At 35.5% G+C, this 13315-nt stretch overlaps 1 protein-coding gene across 2 annotated transcripts; it reads left to right on the plus strand.

Annotated features, from left to right (window-relative positions):
* The first annotated feature begins 1785 nt into the window (after window positions 1–1785).
* On the plus strand, window positions 1786–12937 carry Pdhb (Pyruvate dehydrogenase E1 beta subunit). 2 transcript variants are annotated; one of them, XM_053749617.2, is made up of 9 exons: window positions 1786–2167; window positions 3017–3170; window positions 3621–3807; window positions 4462–4584; window positions 9015–9116; window positions 9415–9534; window positions 10793–10973; window positions 11500–11533; window positions 12759–12937. In XM_053749617.2, exons 1-8 carry the CDS (start codon window positions 1959–1961, stop codon window positions 11531–11533), a joined length of 1110 nt encoding a protein of 369 aa, XP_053605592.1. In that variant the 5' UTR covers window positions 1786–1958; the 3' UTR covers window positions 12759–12937. The 2 variants fall into 2 exon arrangements, with proteins under 2 accessions (XP_053605592.1, XP_053605591.1); XM_053749616.2 differs by lacking the exon at window positions 11500–11533.
* Window positions 12938–13315: the final 378 nt, after the last annotated feature.

Below are 13315 nucleotides of genomic sequence, written 5' to 3' on the forward strand. Positions count from 1 at the left end.
ATCATATAGGAACATATTATGGTATATTATCAGACCTAGCTTGATAATAATTAAGTACCTAGTTATTCATAATCGATCTTACCTACGTATAAAACTAACCGAGTTTAAATCGAGTTTACACCAGGCATTCTATGTTCAATAGAGAATTGAAAATAAGATATCCCAGCCATCAAAACGACAACATTTTAGGACTTTTCCTTTACATATTTAAAGAGTAATTGAAATGCTAGCATGCTCATAAGAAAATACATATCTAGAGTGTTAGTTGTACGGCACACTCGCTCAGAAAGTCCTAATCACACTAACGGACGGAATTAGTTTTATTTTTATGAATTTCAATGGCACATCCAACAACTTTAGTTGAGCGACAGATGCAAGTAGTGTTGCTAAAGACCCGAGCCTTTTAACCCTAAATGTTTAACCGAGTGGAAAGAAGAGGGTGCTCAAGGAGGTGGTAGTATCATTCTTGGTAAGTATATTTTTAGCAATCACTTTCATCCTAATTTAGTCTGCATTTTCAACTAAGAATATAGTATGAAACTTCTTTAAAACTAATTTCTACGCGAATGGTACACAAGCATCTATCTACTATCCATACTAATTATTATAAATGCGAAAATTTTCCTGTCTTGATTTCACAGCTAAACCGCTGGACCGATTTTGATGAAATTTTGAATGCATAGGTATCTAGGTAGCTATTGAGAAATGAGATCAAACGTGCTAAATTAAGGCGACAAAATCTCGAGTTGATTGTAAGCCTCTCGCATCACTAGAAATAAAGATTTCTTTGACGATCGACGCCCTCGGTTCACTCGATCTTCTTTCTTTACGACTCCCGTTTGGCCGAGAATATTTAAACGGGCGAATTAAATGGACCTATATAAAAATTGTTTTACGCATCATTACGCTGTAAGTAAAACATGATAAATGGGCAAAACAAGTCATTGAGCGGTGTCTAAGATATAATTAGAAGGAAAGGAAGGCCGTACCATGGGAGGATGAGACCAAGCAAGTGGCAGGTGTAGCAGGGATGAGGAGAGGAATGGACCGGTCATTGTGGAAATCTCTGGGAGAGACTTATGTATGCTGGAAAGCAAGATAGGTAATTAAATCAATATGTAGTGCCAGTACCAGTGTGCCTGTTAGTTGTGTGTTACTAAATAATGAAAAATAAATGATTACGTAGTGTAATTTTAAAAAATCTAAATTTGTAATGTAGGTAGTACCAAAATTAATTGTCAATAAAGGGCTATTTTTATTTGATATCAAAAATTGATTGATATGAGAAATCGCCACTTTCTGTACTTGACCTAAGTAATTAGAATTGACCTAGACAAGAGTGAAATACCTATGTCCTAAAACAGGCTGAGTGGGCCGAGCCCAGATATTCTAGTTATCCCATTTGAAGGGAACCTATAGAGACAGATAATTGGAACGAAGGAAGTTGAAAGCCTTTCATATCGGAAGAATATTTTAAGCAATACTCAATCACCTTTACAAAACTGTGAAATCTTTCATATTTTGAAACTGGTAACGCCATCTCTATATTTTTTATAGTACTTCTATCAAACTATACAACCACGTTCATTGGGTTTATCAAGTACACTAAAGTATCTATTTGAAATAACTTTATATGAGTAGAAATATTTTTATAATTGGCACCTTGGATGGCTAAATGGTAGTTTTTTTTTAAATATATATAATTATTTTTTCTTATTGATTATCACAAATTCTGAACGCATCTCTACACTATCACTTTGACAGCTGACATTTGACACGTTATCGAACTTCACCTTGGAAGTTTACGACCTCCATTCATCCTCTGTCGTATTCAAACAGCGGTTTTTACCATCTTACATGATAAATTTCACTTTAAAATATCTCAAAAACTTCCTATAAAGGCATATTAGTGCCGTCTGGTTAGTTGAAAGTGTTAAAATCAAGTGTAATTGTAAAAAATGGCATTAAAATCGTCACCGGCGGTACTGGGTATGGTAGCCAGAATTTCACGCCGCTGTTTTTCGACCTCAAAGGCTTTGTCAGCAAAACCTGTGACTGTACGAGATGCTCTCAACCAAGCCATTGATGAGGAAATGGAAAGGGACGACAAAGTATTCGTTTTGGGCGAAGAAGTGGCCCAATATGACGGCGCCTATAAAGTAACGAGGTAAGACTTTGGTGATTGATATAACCTTATTATTTACAGCACGGCATATTTTTTACAGTCTATTGTATAAATTAATACCGTATTTTGACGATAGTATAGTTAATTTTCTATTAACTTAGATATTACTAGGTTTTCAGAAGCAAATAGCGTTACATAACCAATAAGTTTGTTGACAGATGTTGAAACGCATGTTATCTTTATTGTAAGATTTATCTTGACTGATTTTTAAATGTGTGATTAGATCTGTCTATGAATACCTTGATACAAGGCCTAAATTTGTTTTAATATTGTGAAAATGATTAAATGAATAGACATGTTTAATTTTATCTTCATATTACTTTAATTATCATGTATAAAATGTGATTTGTATAGAACATTTTATATACATTCAATAGAGGAAGGATATAAGGATTAATGGAATAAAAAACGATTTGCAGTGTTTTCCAAACGATTTGCAAACGAAAAATTTTGTAACTGTATCCAATAAAATATAAGCAAAATTAAATTATTTCTCATAGTAAGATGTGCCTACCTGTGTGAAATGGTCTCAGTATGGCAGGACTGATCACCTATCTGGTGCTTGCACAGGCGTCTCCAAAGTAATAAGAAAATATAACCTATTCCCACATTAATACCTATCTCTCACATTTATTTTGGTGACAATAATATTTTTGCTGAACTTTCAAATAATAATTATTGTAATTTATCTGTTCACATCAACGTATTTGTGATTACAAGTACAAATATTCATCCACACTGGGCGGGTGACCATTATGCCATGGAGGTAAACCTCATTTTTGTCTTACTAATTGAACTGCCAAATAAAGTTTATTGTATTATCTATTTCAGGGGCCTGTGGAAGAAATATGGAGACAAAAGAGTAATAGACACGCCAATCACAGAAATTGGTTTTGCAGGTATAGCGGTTGGAGCTGCTTTCCACGGCCTGAGGCCGATCTGCGAGTTTATGACATTCAACTTCTCCATGCAGGCTATTGATCACGTATGTCCTGTCCTTTATGAGACTTTCTGGGCCTTTCTCTTTAGGAAATGGTGGTGGCACCACAGTTAAGACCAGCCTGTGATCAAAAGGTTCCAGGTTCGAATCCTACTCGTGCCACATAAGTTTGTATATCAATCTGAGTCATGTCTAATAGTTTTCATCGACTAGCACTTGCGGTGATGGAAAACATTGAGAGGAAACACATTTGTGGACAGTTTAGTTCACTAGTGTATTATGCGACGTCATGTGAGATGCCTTTAGGCAACTTGTATATAATCTGATGCTAGTGTTAATTATAACACAGTTAATATGAATTAATGATTGTTAACAGAAAACTGCCATGGAATATCCATATTTAACATCCAAGACCCAGGTCTACAAATAATCTTGATCTCACCAGGGATCTTAAAATTAATTTAAGCAACTCAATCAAGACGAATTAACTTCTAGATAATAAACTCGGCCGCGAAGACGTACTACATGTCTGCGGGGCAGGTGAAAGTTCCGATCGTGTTCCGCGGCCCCAACGGCGCCGCAGCGGGCGTCGCGGCGCAGCATTCGCAGTGCTTCGGCGCGTGGTTCAGCCACTGCCCCGGGCTCAAGGTCGTCATGCCCTACACCTCTGAAGACGCCAAGGGTGAGGATTCTCATCATTGACACAGCCTAATTCGTCCGACGATACGAATTTAAATCAAATAAATACAAGTCCTGCGGAATATGTGTCAAAGATTGCGATGAATATCCGTGCAGAAGTTTTTGAGATTATAACTAAGAGACAGATAGACGCGGCAGAGAACTTTGTTTTATAATATGTAAGGAAGCATTGCGTACATAATGTAAGCCTGCCTTTTTACTAGAAATATTAATAAGATGGAGTAAACTGTACCCCAGAACTGGAAAATGGAGCATAGGACATAGATGAGTAGACGATGTAAAGGAAATTGCTGGCAACAACTGGACAAGGATGGCCCAGGACAGAGATGGTTGTTTCAATAATAATAATAAATATATTAGGACAAATCATACAGATTGAGCTAGCCCCGAAGTAAGTTCTACACTTGTGTTATGGGATACTAACTCAACGATACTATATTTTATAAGAAATACATAATCCAAGACCCGGGCCAATCAGAAAAAGATCATTTTTCCATCATGACCCAATCGAACCCGGGACCTCTCGATTCAGAGGCACCGAGGTCGTCAAAGGAGGTTGGCATAGAGTGAATGAGGCTTATGCTGATAATATACATAATACGTGTCAATTGTTTTATTATGACATGTATTGGTGCAGGGCTCCTGAAAACGGCCATCCGTGATAACGACCCGGTTGTGATGCTGGAGAACGAGATGCTGTACGGAGTTCCGTTCCCGATGTCTGACGAAGCGCTCAGCAAGGACTTCGTTATTCCCATCGGTAAGTTATTTAAGCAAATTAGGCTTATAGATATATAATATTACGGAATTAAACATATTCGTCTGTACATTTAATATATTACAAAAGAATAATTCACGGCGATGTATGTAAATAGTAATTGAATAGGAATTTGAATATTATCTAATACTAGAGATAATTTCGGCTTGTCCCGGGTTAAACTATGACACAATTTTCTCAAGAATTTACTTTCTATTTTAAAAAACCGCATCAAAGTCCGTTGCATTGTTAAGATAATGCGTTGCTAAGCATAGGGACACATGTCGACTAAAGTGACACCAATAGCAGTAACACAATCGATAAGAAAGGTACAGATCCTTGAAATTATTCATTCGTTCATTCCATTTATTTGAAATTAGCTTTTGCCCGCGACTTCGCCTTAATTTCACCTTATTGTTGTCAATATTAATCAGGGTTTTTGGCCCTGAAGCAGTTGGTTCTGAAAAACTCGCTTGATACCAAATGTCAATATCACTATTTTGTAAAATTCCAAATTCAATTATTAGATAGGTTTTCTAAATTTTTTGAGGTTACTAGTTTTGTATTTTGTTTATATGTACCTGAACTAGTGTTATTAGATAGAATAAGCATAATCTTATCGCATTGTAATATTGAATGTTCGAATAGTATTAGATTACATTACCTAACAAGCCCTCTACAATACTTGTGGCAGATCCAATACAATTTTCTTTTTTCTATGCATGTTAATACTTTAAATAGCTGTTTTTATTGTCAAAAACATTATTGCATGATTCTTCTCCTAGCATATAAGCAAAAATTGCTCATACTCGTATTTCCTCAACACATTCGTAAACAAATTTGTAAATTGCATGTGGATAAGCTTTTAGTAAATTATAAGTTGTTACTTGAGGATATATTTATACAAATAACTACCGATCACAAATTAAAAACAGGTCGTAATGTCGTTTCTAGATTGTTCCATAATTTTTTATTTATACAAATTCGATAGTACCAATACATTAATTGAAAATATAGACGGGTTTGACATAACCACAGGCGTGACTTGTGAACCAGAAAACTGTATTAAGTATCTAGAATCGCATAAGGACTATTTGAAAGTTTTACAGCAAAATATACGTAGTATCAACTATAACTTTGATGAGCTGAACTTACTATTAGCCAGACTCAAATGCCCTGTAGATGTGATAGTGCTCTCGGAATGCTGGCTTTCTTGTGCTACGAATGCACAATTACCGATACTTCAGGGATATCAGTCTCACAAAACAATTAATAATTATAACAAAAATGGTGGATTGGTAGTCTATATAAGCAATAGTATGAACTGTACAGTAACCGAAACGGATCTCTTGGAAGGAACCGGATTAATCATAAAAATAGGAAATGACACAGTCATAGTGGCGATTTATAGATCCCCCAGTTTTGTAAACGTAGACAAGTTTGTTAATGCGCTTAACTTGTTATTGGGTACTTTGTCATCATACAAAAATATAATGGTGGTAGGAGACATTAATATTAACTTACTGGACAACTGTGATGATACACTGGCATACCTGGATGCAGTTGCTCTTCACGGTCTACACCCTGCAACTAATACACTAACTAGAGAAAATTCTTGTCTAGATCACGTCATTTTAAAAACCAGACTGACATCATATACATTTACTTTAAATACAACCATAACTGACCATAATTCTGTACTATGCTGTATCAAGAGAAATCAAAAGAGTCCTAAACACAAATCGTACCTGACCAAACTCAAAATAAATTTTGAAAGTCTCAAATCTGATTGTGGTAATTATAATTTCGATAAAATATACATGGAAAGTGATTTGAATATGGCTACCGATACATTAATAGAAATTCTCTCAATGCTAATAACCAAAAATTCAATAAAAATAATAATACCTAGGAGCAGGATTACCATAAAACCATGGATAACTCCTGGCTTGTTGCGATGTATTCGTACAAGAGATAGGATGCACCAGAAATTACGCACAAAACCAAATGATAGTGTATTGCAAGTTTCCTATAAAAGGTATAGAAATTACTGCAATAATTTACTTAAACGACTAAAGAAGCAATATGAAAGAGACCAGTTATTGATGAATAAAAACAATGCAAAAAAACTATGGGCTACTATTAAGACTATAACAAATACAAATGCGAGTAAAAACGTACCTCTACAGCTTCTGACCACTGATGTTGACCAAGTGACTTCAATCAACAACGTAAACGACTATTTTGCTACTATAGGCAAACAACTGGCTGACAAAATTCCCACGTGCACACCTTCAACATCAAACTTAACACATTCTATTTTAAACTCACTCGTACTTTTGCCAACCGATGACGAAGAGGTTAAAGCATGTATACAAAATCTAAAAAGCGATTGTTCTCCAGGTTGGGACGGAGTTGGTGCCGAGGTACTAAAGGCCATTTCTGAAACCATAGCACCTGTAATTACAAGTATAATAAATCGTTGCCTTGAGGCAGGCGTTTTTCCCAATGCACTAAAAAAAGCCGTAATTCATCCAATACACAAGGCTGGGGACAGAGGATGTGTCGGAAATTATAGACCAATTGCCATTTTGAATACCTTATCAAAGATATTTGAGCGCATCATTGGTGTCCGCCTGACTAATTATCTAGATAAATATAAATTGATATCTGATATGCAATATGGTTTCAGGTCCGGTCGATCCACTGACGACGCAGTCTTAGATTTTACGAAATTTATCGTGCAAAAACTCGATACTAAAGTGAAATGCTTAACCATTTTTATGGACTTTAGTAAGGCTTTCGACACTGTTTCTGTTCCGTCCCTATTAAAAAAATTAGAAGCTCTGGGTGTAAGAGGTTCAGCACTGTCACTATTCTCAGACTATTTGAAAAATAGAACACAATGTGTTAAAATAGGGGAATATATAAGTGACGACAAACCAGTCGAATTTGGCGTACCGCAAGGCAGTATTCTTGGGCCTAAACTTTTTCTTTGCTATATAAATGAGTTATGCCAAATGAAATTAGAAAATTGTCGAATTGCATCTTATGCGGACGACACTACACTCACCTTCTATGCATCCACATGGGACCAACTTTTCAAAATTGCACAGACGGGCTTTGATAAGGTTTCTCAATGGTTAATGGCCAACAGCCTCACTCTTAATGAGGACAAAACGAAATACATGCTGTTTTCCATTCGTAACTGGGCCGAAATTGCAGGTATATCGCAGTCTATCATTGCTCACAAATGCATCTTCCCAACACATTTAACTTGTGACTGTCCAAGCATTTCTTCTGTCCAAACAATAAAATATCTAGGTGTTCATATTGACTCAAATTTAAGATTTAAACAACATATACATACGGTATCACAAAGAGTTAGGAAATTGACTTATTTATTCAAACAATTACGTGGCGTGGCAGATAATAGTACAATTAACATGGTATATGATGCTTTGGCTAAGTCAATTATAACATACTGCATTTCCACTTGGGGTGGATGTAACAAAACAGATATGATGGAATTGGAAAGGGCGCAAAGACTAATACTCAAAGTTAGCTTGTCTAAACCGCGACTTTATCCCACAGATAAACTTTACCAAGAGGCAGGAGTATTGACAGTTAGACAGCTATATATATCGGCAACGGTTACTCGTATACACTCTACCCTTTTGGCAAATGTAAAGAAAGATATGGACGTGAAAAGAAGAAAGTACGCAGTCTGTGAGCGTATATTCGTAAATACGTCGTTTGCACATAAATTTTATGATTTTCGTGGAGGAATGTTGTATAATATTATTAATAAGAAATTGGATTTATATAATTGTAGAAAAAAAGAATTTCAACTAAAACTTAAAAAATGGTTCATTGATTTAGATTATGAGGCTACGGAGAGCATTTTGGAAATCATGTCTTAAATAAATAAATAAATATATATATATGTATAAAAGAACACTGTGTAACTTCACATTTGTAAACATCGGAAGTAACAAGGGGACCTGGTGGCCCAAGATACAGGTTCCGGCCTAGTTTGAGTCTCCAGGACTCCAACAAGTTTTTGTAATTGTTTTATCTTTTTACTGTTAATGTGTTATCTGATTGTGTAACTTGTGGAGTTTAATAAAATATTTTTGAATTTGAATTTGAATTTGAATTTGAATATTTCGGGTTCTAAGCAACGTATCGCGATGAAACCTATAAATATATAACCAAATTTTAAGTTAGACTATCTATACAGCTGTGAAAACCGCATCAAATACCAACCAGTAGCTTTTGGAGAACAAGCATGCAGACAGACAATATTTTTTAAAAAAAGGTTCTATTAGTCGCCATAATTATTTTTATTTAATATGTCCTATGTACAGACAGACATAGCTCACTTACAGTTTTATTATATGTATAGATATAGATTTAATTTCACTTTTCAGGTAAAGCAAAGATCGAACGCGAGGGCAAACACGTAACGCTGGTGTGCGCCGGACGCGGCACCGAGACCGCGCTCAAGGCGGCCAGCGACCTGGCTGGAAATGGTAACGTATTATTATGCGCAAATTATAGTAGTTTGTAGCTTCGAAGGAAATATATATACATTTTTACAGACGATTATAATATCCTTATCACCTAAAATTAGCGCTAGAGCTGATAGCTTCCGTAAATAAAGAATAAAGTTAAAGTTAAAATAAAAGTAAATATTAAAGTAAAAATTAAAGTTAAAGTTACGTAAATTCAAATTCAACAACTTCGACATATTTTTTTGTGTTATTACATTATAATAAAAGCTTTGTGGAAATTTGAGACTCGAATGATAGAACGAATGAACACATGCAGGTATCGAATGCGAGGTCATCAACCTGCGGTCGCTGCGGCCGCTGGACTTCGACGCGATCGCGCGCTCCGTCGCCAAGACACACCACCTCGTCACCGTCGAACAAGGATGGCCGCAGTCGGGTGAGATCACTAGTCAAAAAATATGAGGACGCTATCTCTTGTTGGCTGGCAACACAAAGTGTTTATCGACCAATCTTGACCGTCCTATATGGTATTGCAATGGCAAAATATGTAGTTTATAAAAATCCGTTTTCTGAGCGTTTATCATTTTGCGCTTATAACATTATGGGCATTAATCATCATAGCAGTTCGAACTGCAAATGTGATTTCTATTTAAAATATTTTTTATCACAATTTCAAATAAATAGTGACACATCTGCAACATTAGAGACCGAGAGGTACAGAAATGTTACTTTTGCATAGAGGATTTAAAGAGTTTGAAAATCTGACACCTGATGAATTGAAGCCGAACAAAAACCGGCCAGAAAAATTGTATGAAAATCCTGTGTTCCTCTTGGGAATTATTTATAATCCGGTCGAAATAAATGTGAAAATAGCTGCATACAAACGTCATTTAGACAGGTCCAAACGCAATTCCGTCGTGTTTCATCAATATCGACAGCAATGAGGTTTTTTTTAAATATTTATTTAAGTGCAGACTGGCAAAAAAAAAAATATTATTATATATTTTTTATAAATATTTGATGAATGTTGTTGTAATTATTTATGTAATCATATGTTATACTATTATTTTTATCATGCGTAGTTAGGCAGGTGTCGTATAAAACACTACGTATCACTCGAATGAATAGTAGATTAGTAGCCAAGGGCTGTAAGGCCTCAATTGCGTATAGTTCGAGGGTGCAATTGATGCTTACACCCGAGTTCTACATTTGTCTTACTCTGCACATCTCGATTGTGAGGTAAGTAGAAAAAAACGTAAAAACAAACAATATTTAAAGTAAAAGTTTTCTATTCAAGTAAAGATTTTTTTTTTTTTTAAGAATGAAATTCACCTTCGCCGTTCAATACCTATAAATTGATAAATATTATTTTATATTTATACGAAGACAAGGCTGAATAGCGAAGCGATCTCTTTGGTCATTGGGCTGAATGTATGATTATTGGCAGTATGATGGTTAATGTACGCGAACTTTTTGAAAGAGTGAAGTTTTTTTTTTTATATTATTTACCCGCCCTATGGCTATTTTAGCTACATTATTACCCTAGAGCGCTAATTGGTCACTTACAAGCCCCATTTGGGGGTAATAAGGACCTACTTACCGAACATGAGAGGTGTAAAAAGTACGATTCACGACTCGTGTGTACTCGTGCGCAACATACAGAACCCTCGTCAGAACCTGCGACTCGTGTCCAGGTGTCGGCGCGGAAATCTGCGCCCGCGTGATGGAGTCGGCCACATTCTTCGAGCTGGACGCGCCGGCGTGGCGCGTGTCGGGCGCCGACGTGCCGATGCCGTACGCCGCGTCGCTGGAGGCGCGCGCGCTGCCGGCGCCGCACGACATCGTCCAGGCTGTTCACGCCACGCTCGGAAACCAGTCAGTACCTACACTTTTATATATATATCTATCGATTTATATATATATATATATAAACTTTCATTTATATCGACTGTTTACTGGTACGCGTTTCTCTTTCTTGTGTAAACGAAACGAAATATATGTTAAAGTCTTTATTCTCTGAGTTGAGACTGTGGGAAGTGGAAAAAAAAAAGAAAAGCGCGGATCCTCGGCTCCAACGCTCTATGGCTGAGAAGAAATACGACCAGATGAATTGATGTATATTAATATTCTTGGAAATCAAGAATCTTGGTGGCCAAAGATATAAGGTGCCACCTAACATTAGCTAGCATGACAGATGACCTAGCATTCAATCTCAAAAAAGGTTGTGGTCACAGCCACCGAAAAAAATTAAATATACTAAATATTACTACCTGAAATGTTCGATTTTGGCACTAATCACGATTCCATATGTTTCCATATTTCCACATTATTAGTGTTACCCTTAATTATTGCTTGGATTATTGTTAGTACGTGAATCATCGTGAAATTTTTTTTTATTCAGAATTGTCCAAAGCGCCCAGCCGTTTAAGAAATAGGTAAAAAATTATGTTGATAGAATTTAATCTCACCAGCCTTTATTGAAGTCCTATTCTTAGTTGTAGAGTATATCACAAGTTGTATGAGTCATCTTATTACTTTTTTAAATGTCAAGGTCAAAGACAAAGACAACCGACAATGAAGTTGCGTAACCAAATCAGAAATAACATTTCCATTAATTTTCGGGCCTATCTTATCCGAAACGGCATAACCAAATTGTAAATCTGGGCTCACTATGAGGGAGAAAAGATCAGCGTTCTGTCTCTTTTCTTCTCATGTATTTCTAATATGCGTTTCTCTTTCTTGTATGAAAGAAAACGAAAGTTATGATAATGTCTACAATTTTCTCTATCTGTGGTCTAGGACCCAATCAGACATACATCTAGGTAACTACTATAATAACTTAGAAGTGTAATTGAGATCAAGTTTACATCCACATAGATTTAGTAAAACATAATAGAATTTAAACATCATTTTGTTAGTTTTTTCATAAGTATTTCATACCGAAGTAGAAAATATTCCATGTCATTTGGTTACGCTAGCTTGTTGTCTATAGTTTTCTATCTCTTTATTGATATAATGCAATCAAGTAAATAGTATCATTGAGGTAGATATAATACCAGGAAGCTACCTACAAAACATGCTCCAATGTGGGCAACGCTTCTGTTGAATTAATTTCACCTCAAAATGATTTCAATATTTCCAATTTCGGTTGATGGGCTAATTATTTATTTCGTATCAGTAATTTTGACAATTTCCTCATTTTGTTTTCCCAGAAATCAGCATTTTAATCTTATAAGGTGCGCAGAGTAAAAATGTTATTTACAGTTTTCCACGCGCAATAATGGCAAGACTGGAATTTACATTACCTTTTATTGTGTAATTTTTTGCTACACGACACTTTCGGATAATTGTCTTGAATCAAATATTCCAAGTTTAATTTCACCTTTTTGTACCACAGAATTGAAAATTTACACGTCGTTTCAGTTTTCATGACAATGCATTATTATGATATGCAAACCTGATAGTGAACCCAGGGTCGCACTTACCAACGACTTAATACACAGCATGGATTTAGTAAGTACTTATTGTATGGAGTACCTACTAATTTCATGATGCACAATTTGAATGCAACAGAATCTCGATTGAAGCATTCTAACGACCATTAAAGCTAGTGTCAAAATGACGTTTTGTATTTTTTTTAAACTCTTTTTTTTTTTTCAGAATAAGCAGCAACAGCGAGTCTGTGAGCCAGTGAGCCAATGAATCTCCGCCTATCCCCGAGTTGTAAATACTTAATTGTTTAATCGTTGTCATGCCACGCCCGCCATTGTGATATTGTTTGTCATTCATATGAGGAGATTTTAGATAACTTTATTTATAAATAAAAATAGGAATTTTCAGATGTGTTTCATTGGATGTTACGTTTAAGTGTAAGGGTACCTATTACAATTATGTACTGTGTAAAATTACGAAATGGGTTCCTGTATTTATGATGTTATTTATTTTGAAAGTTGATGAAAAAATTGTTAAAGATCGAATTTTTCAATAAATAATTTTGACATTATTAGATTTTGTCATTAAATTATCTTTTTATTTATATCGGCCTAGCTACATATGATATTAGATCTCTGTACTTGAGAAATAACTTTAATTCTGTCGGAATTGTTCTTACGACCGAATATTCAAGACAAACTTTAAAAATTATGCTATCCCGCTATATACAGGCTTACTGGTATCAAACGCAAAACCTTCAAATACTACTTGGATACATCAAAACA

The sequence above is a fragment of the Plodia interpunctella genome, chromosome 9 (assembly GCF_027563975.2).
Source record: "Plodia interpunctella isolate USDA-ARS_2022_Savannah chromosome 9, ilPloInte3.2, whole genome shotgun sequence".
NCBI lineage: Eukaryota > Metazoa > Arthropoda > Insecta > Lepidoptera > Pyralidae > Plodia > Plodia interpunctella.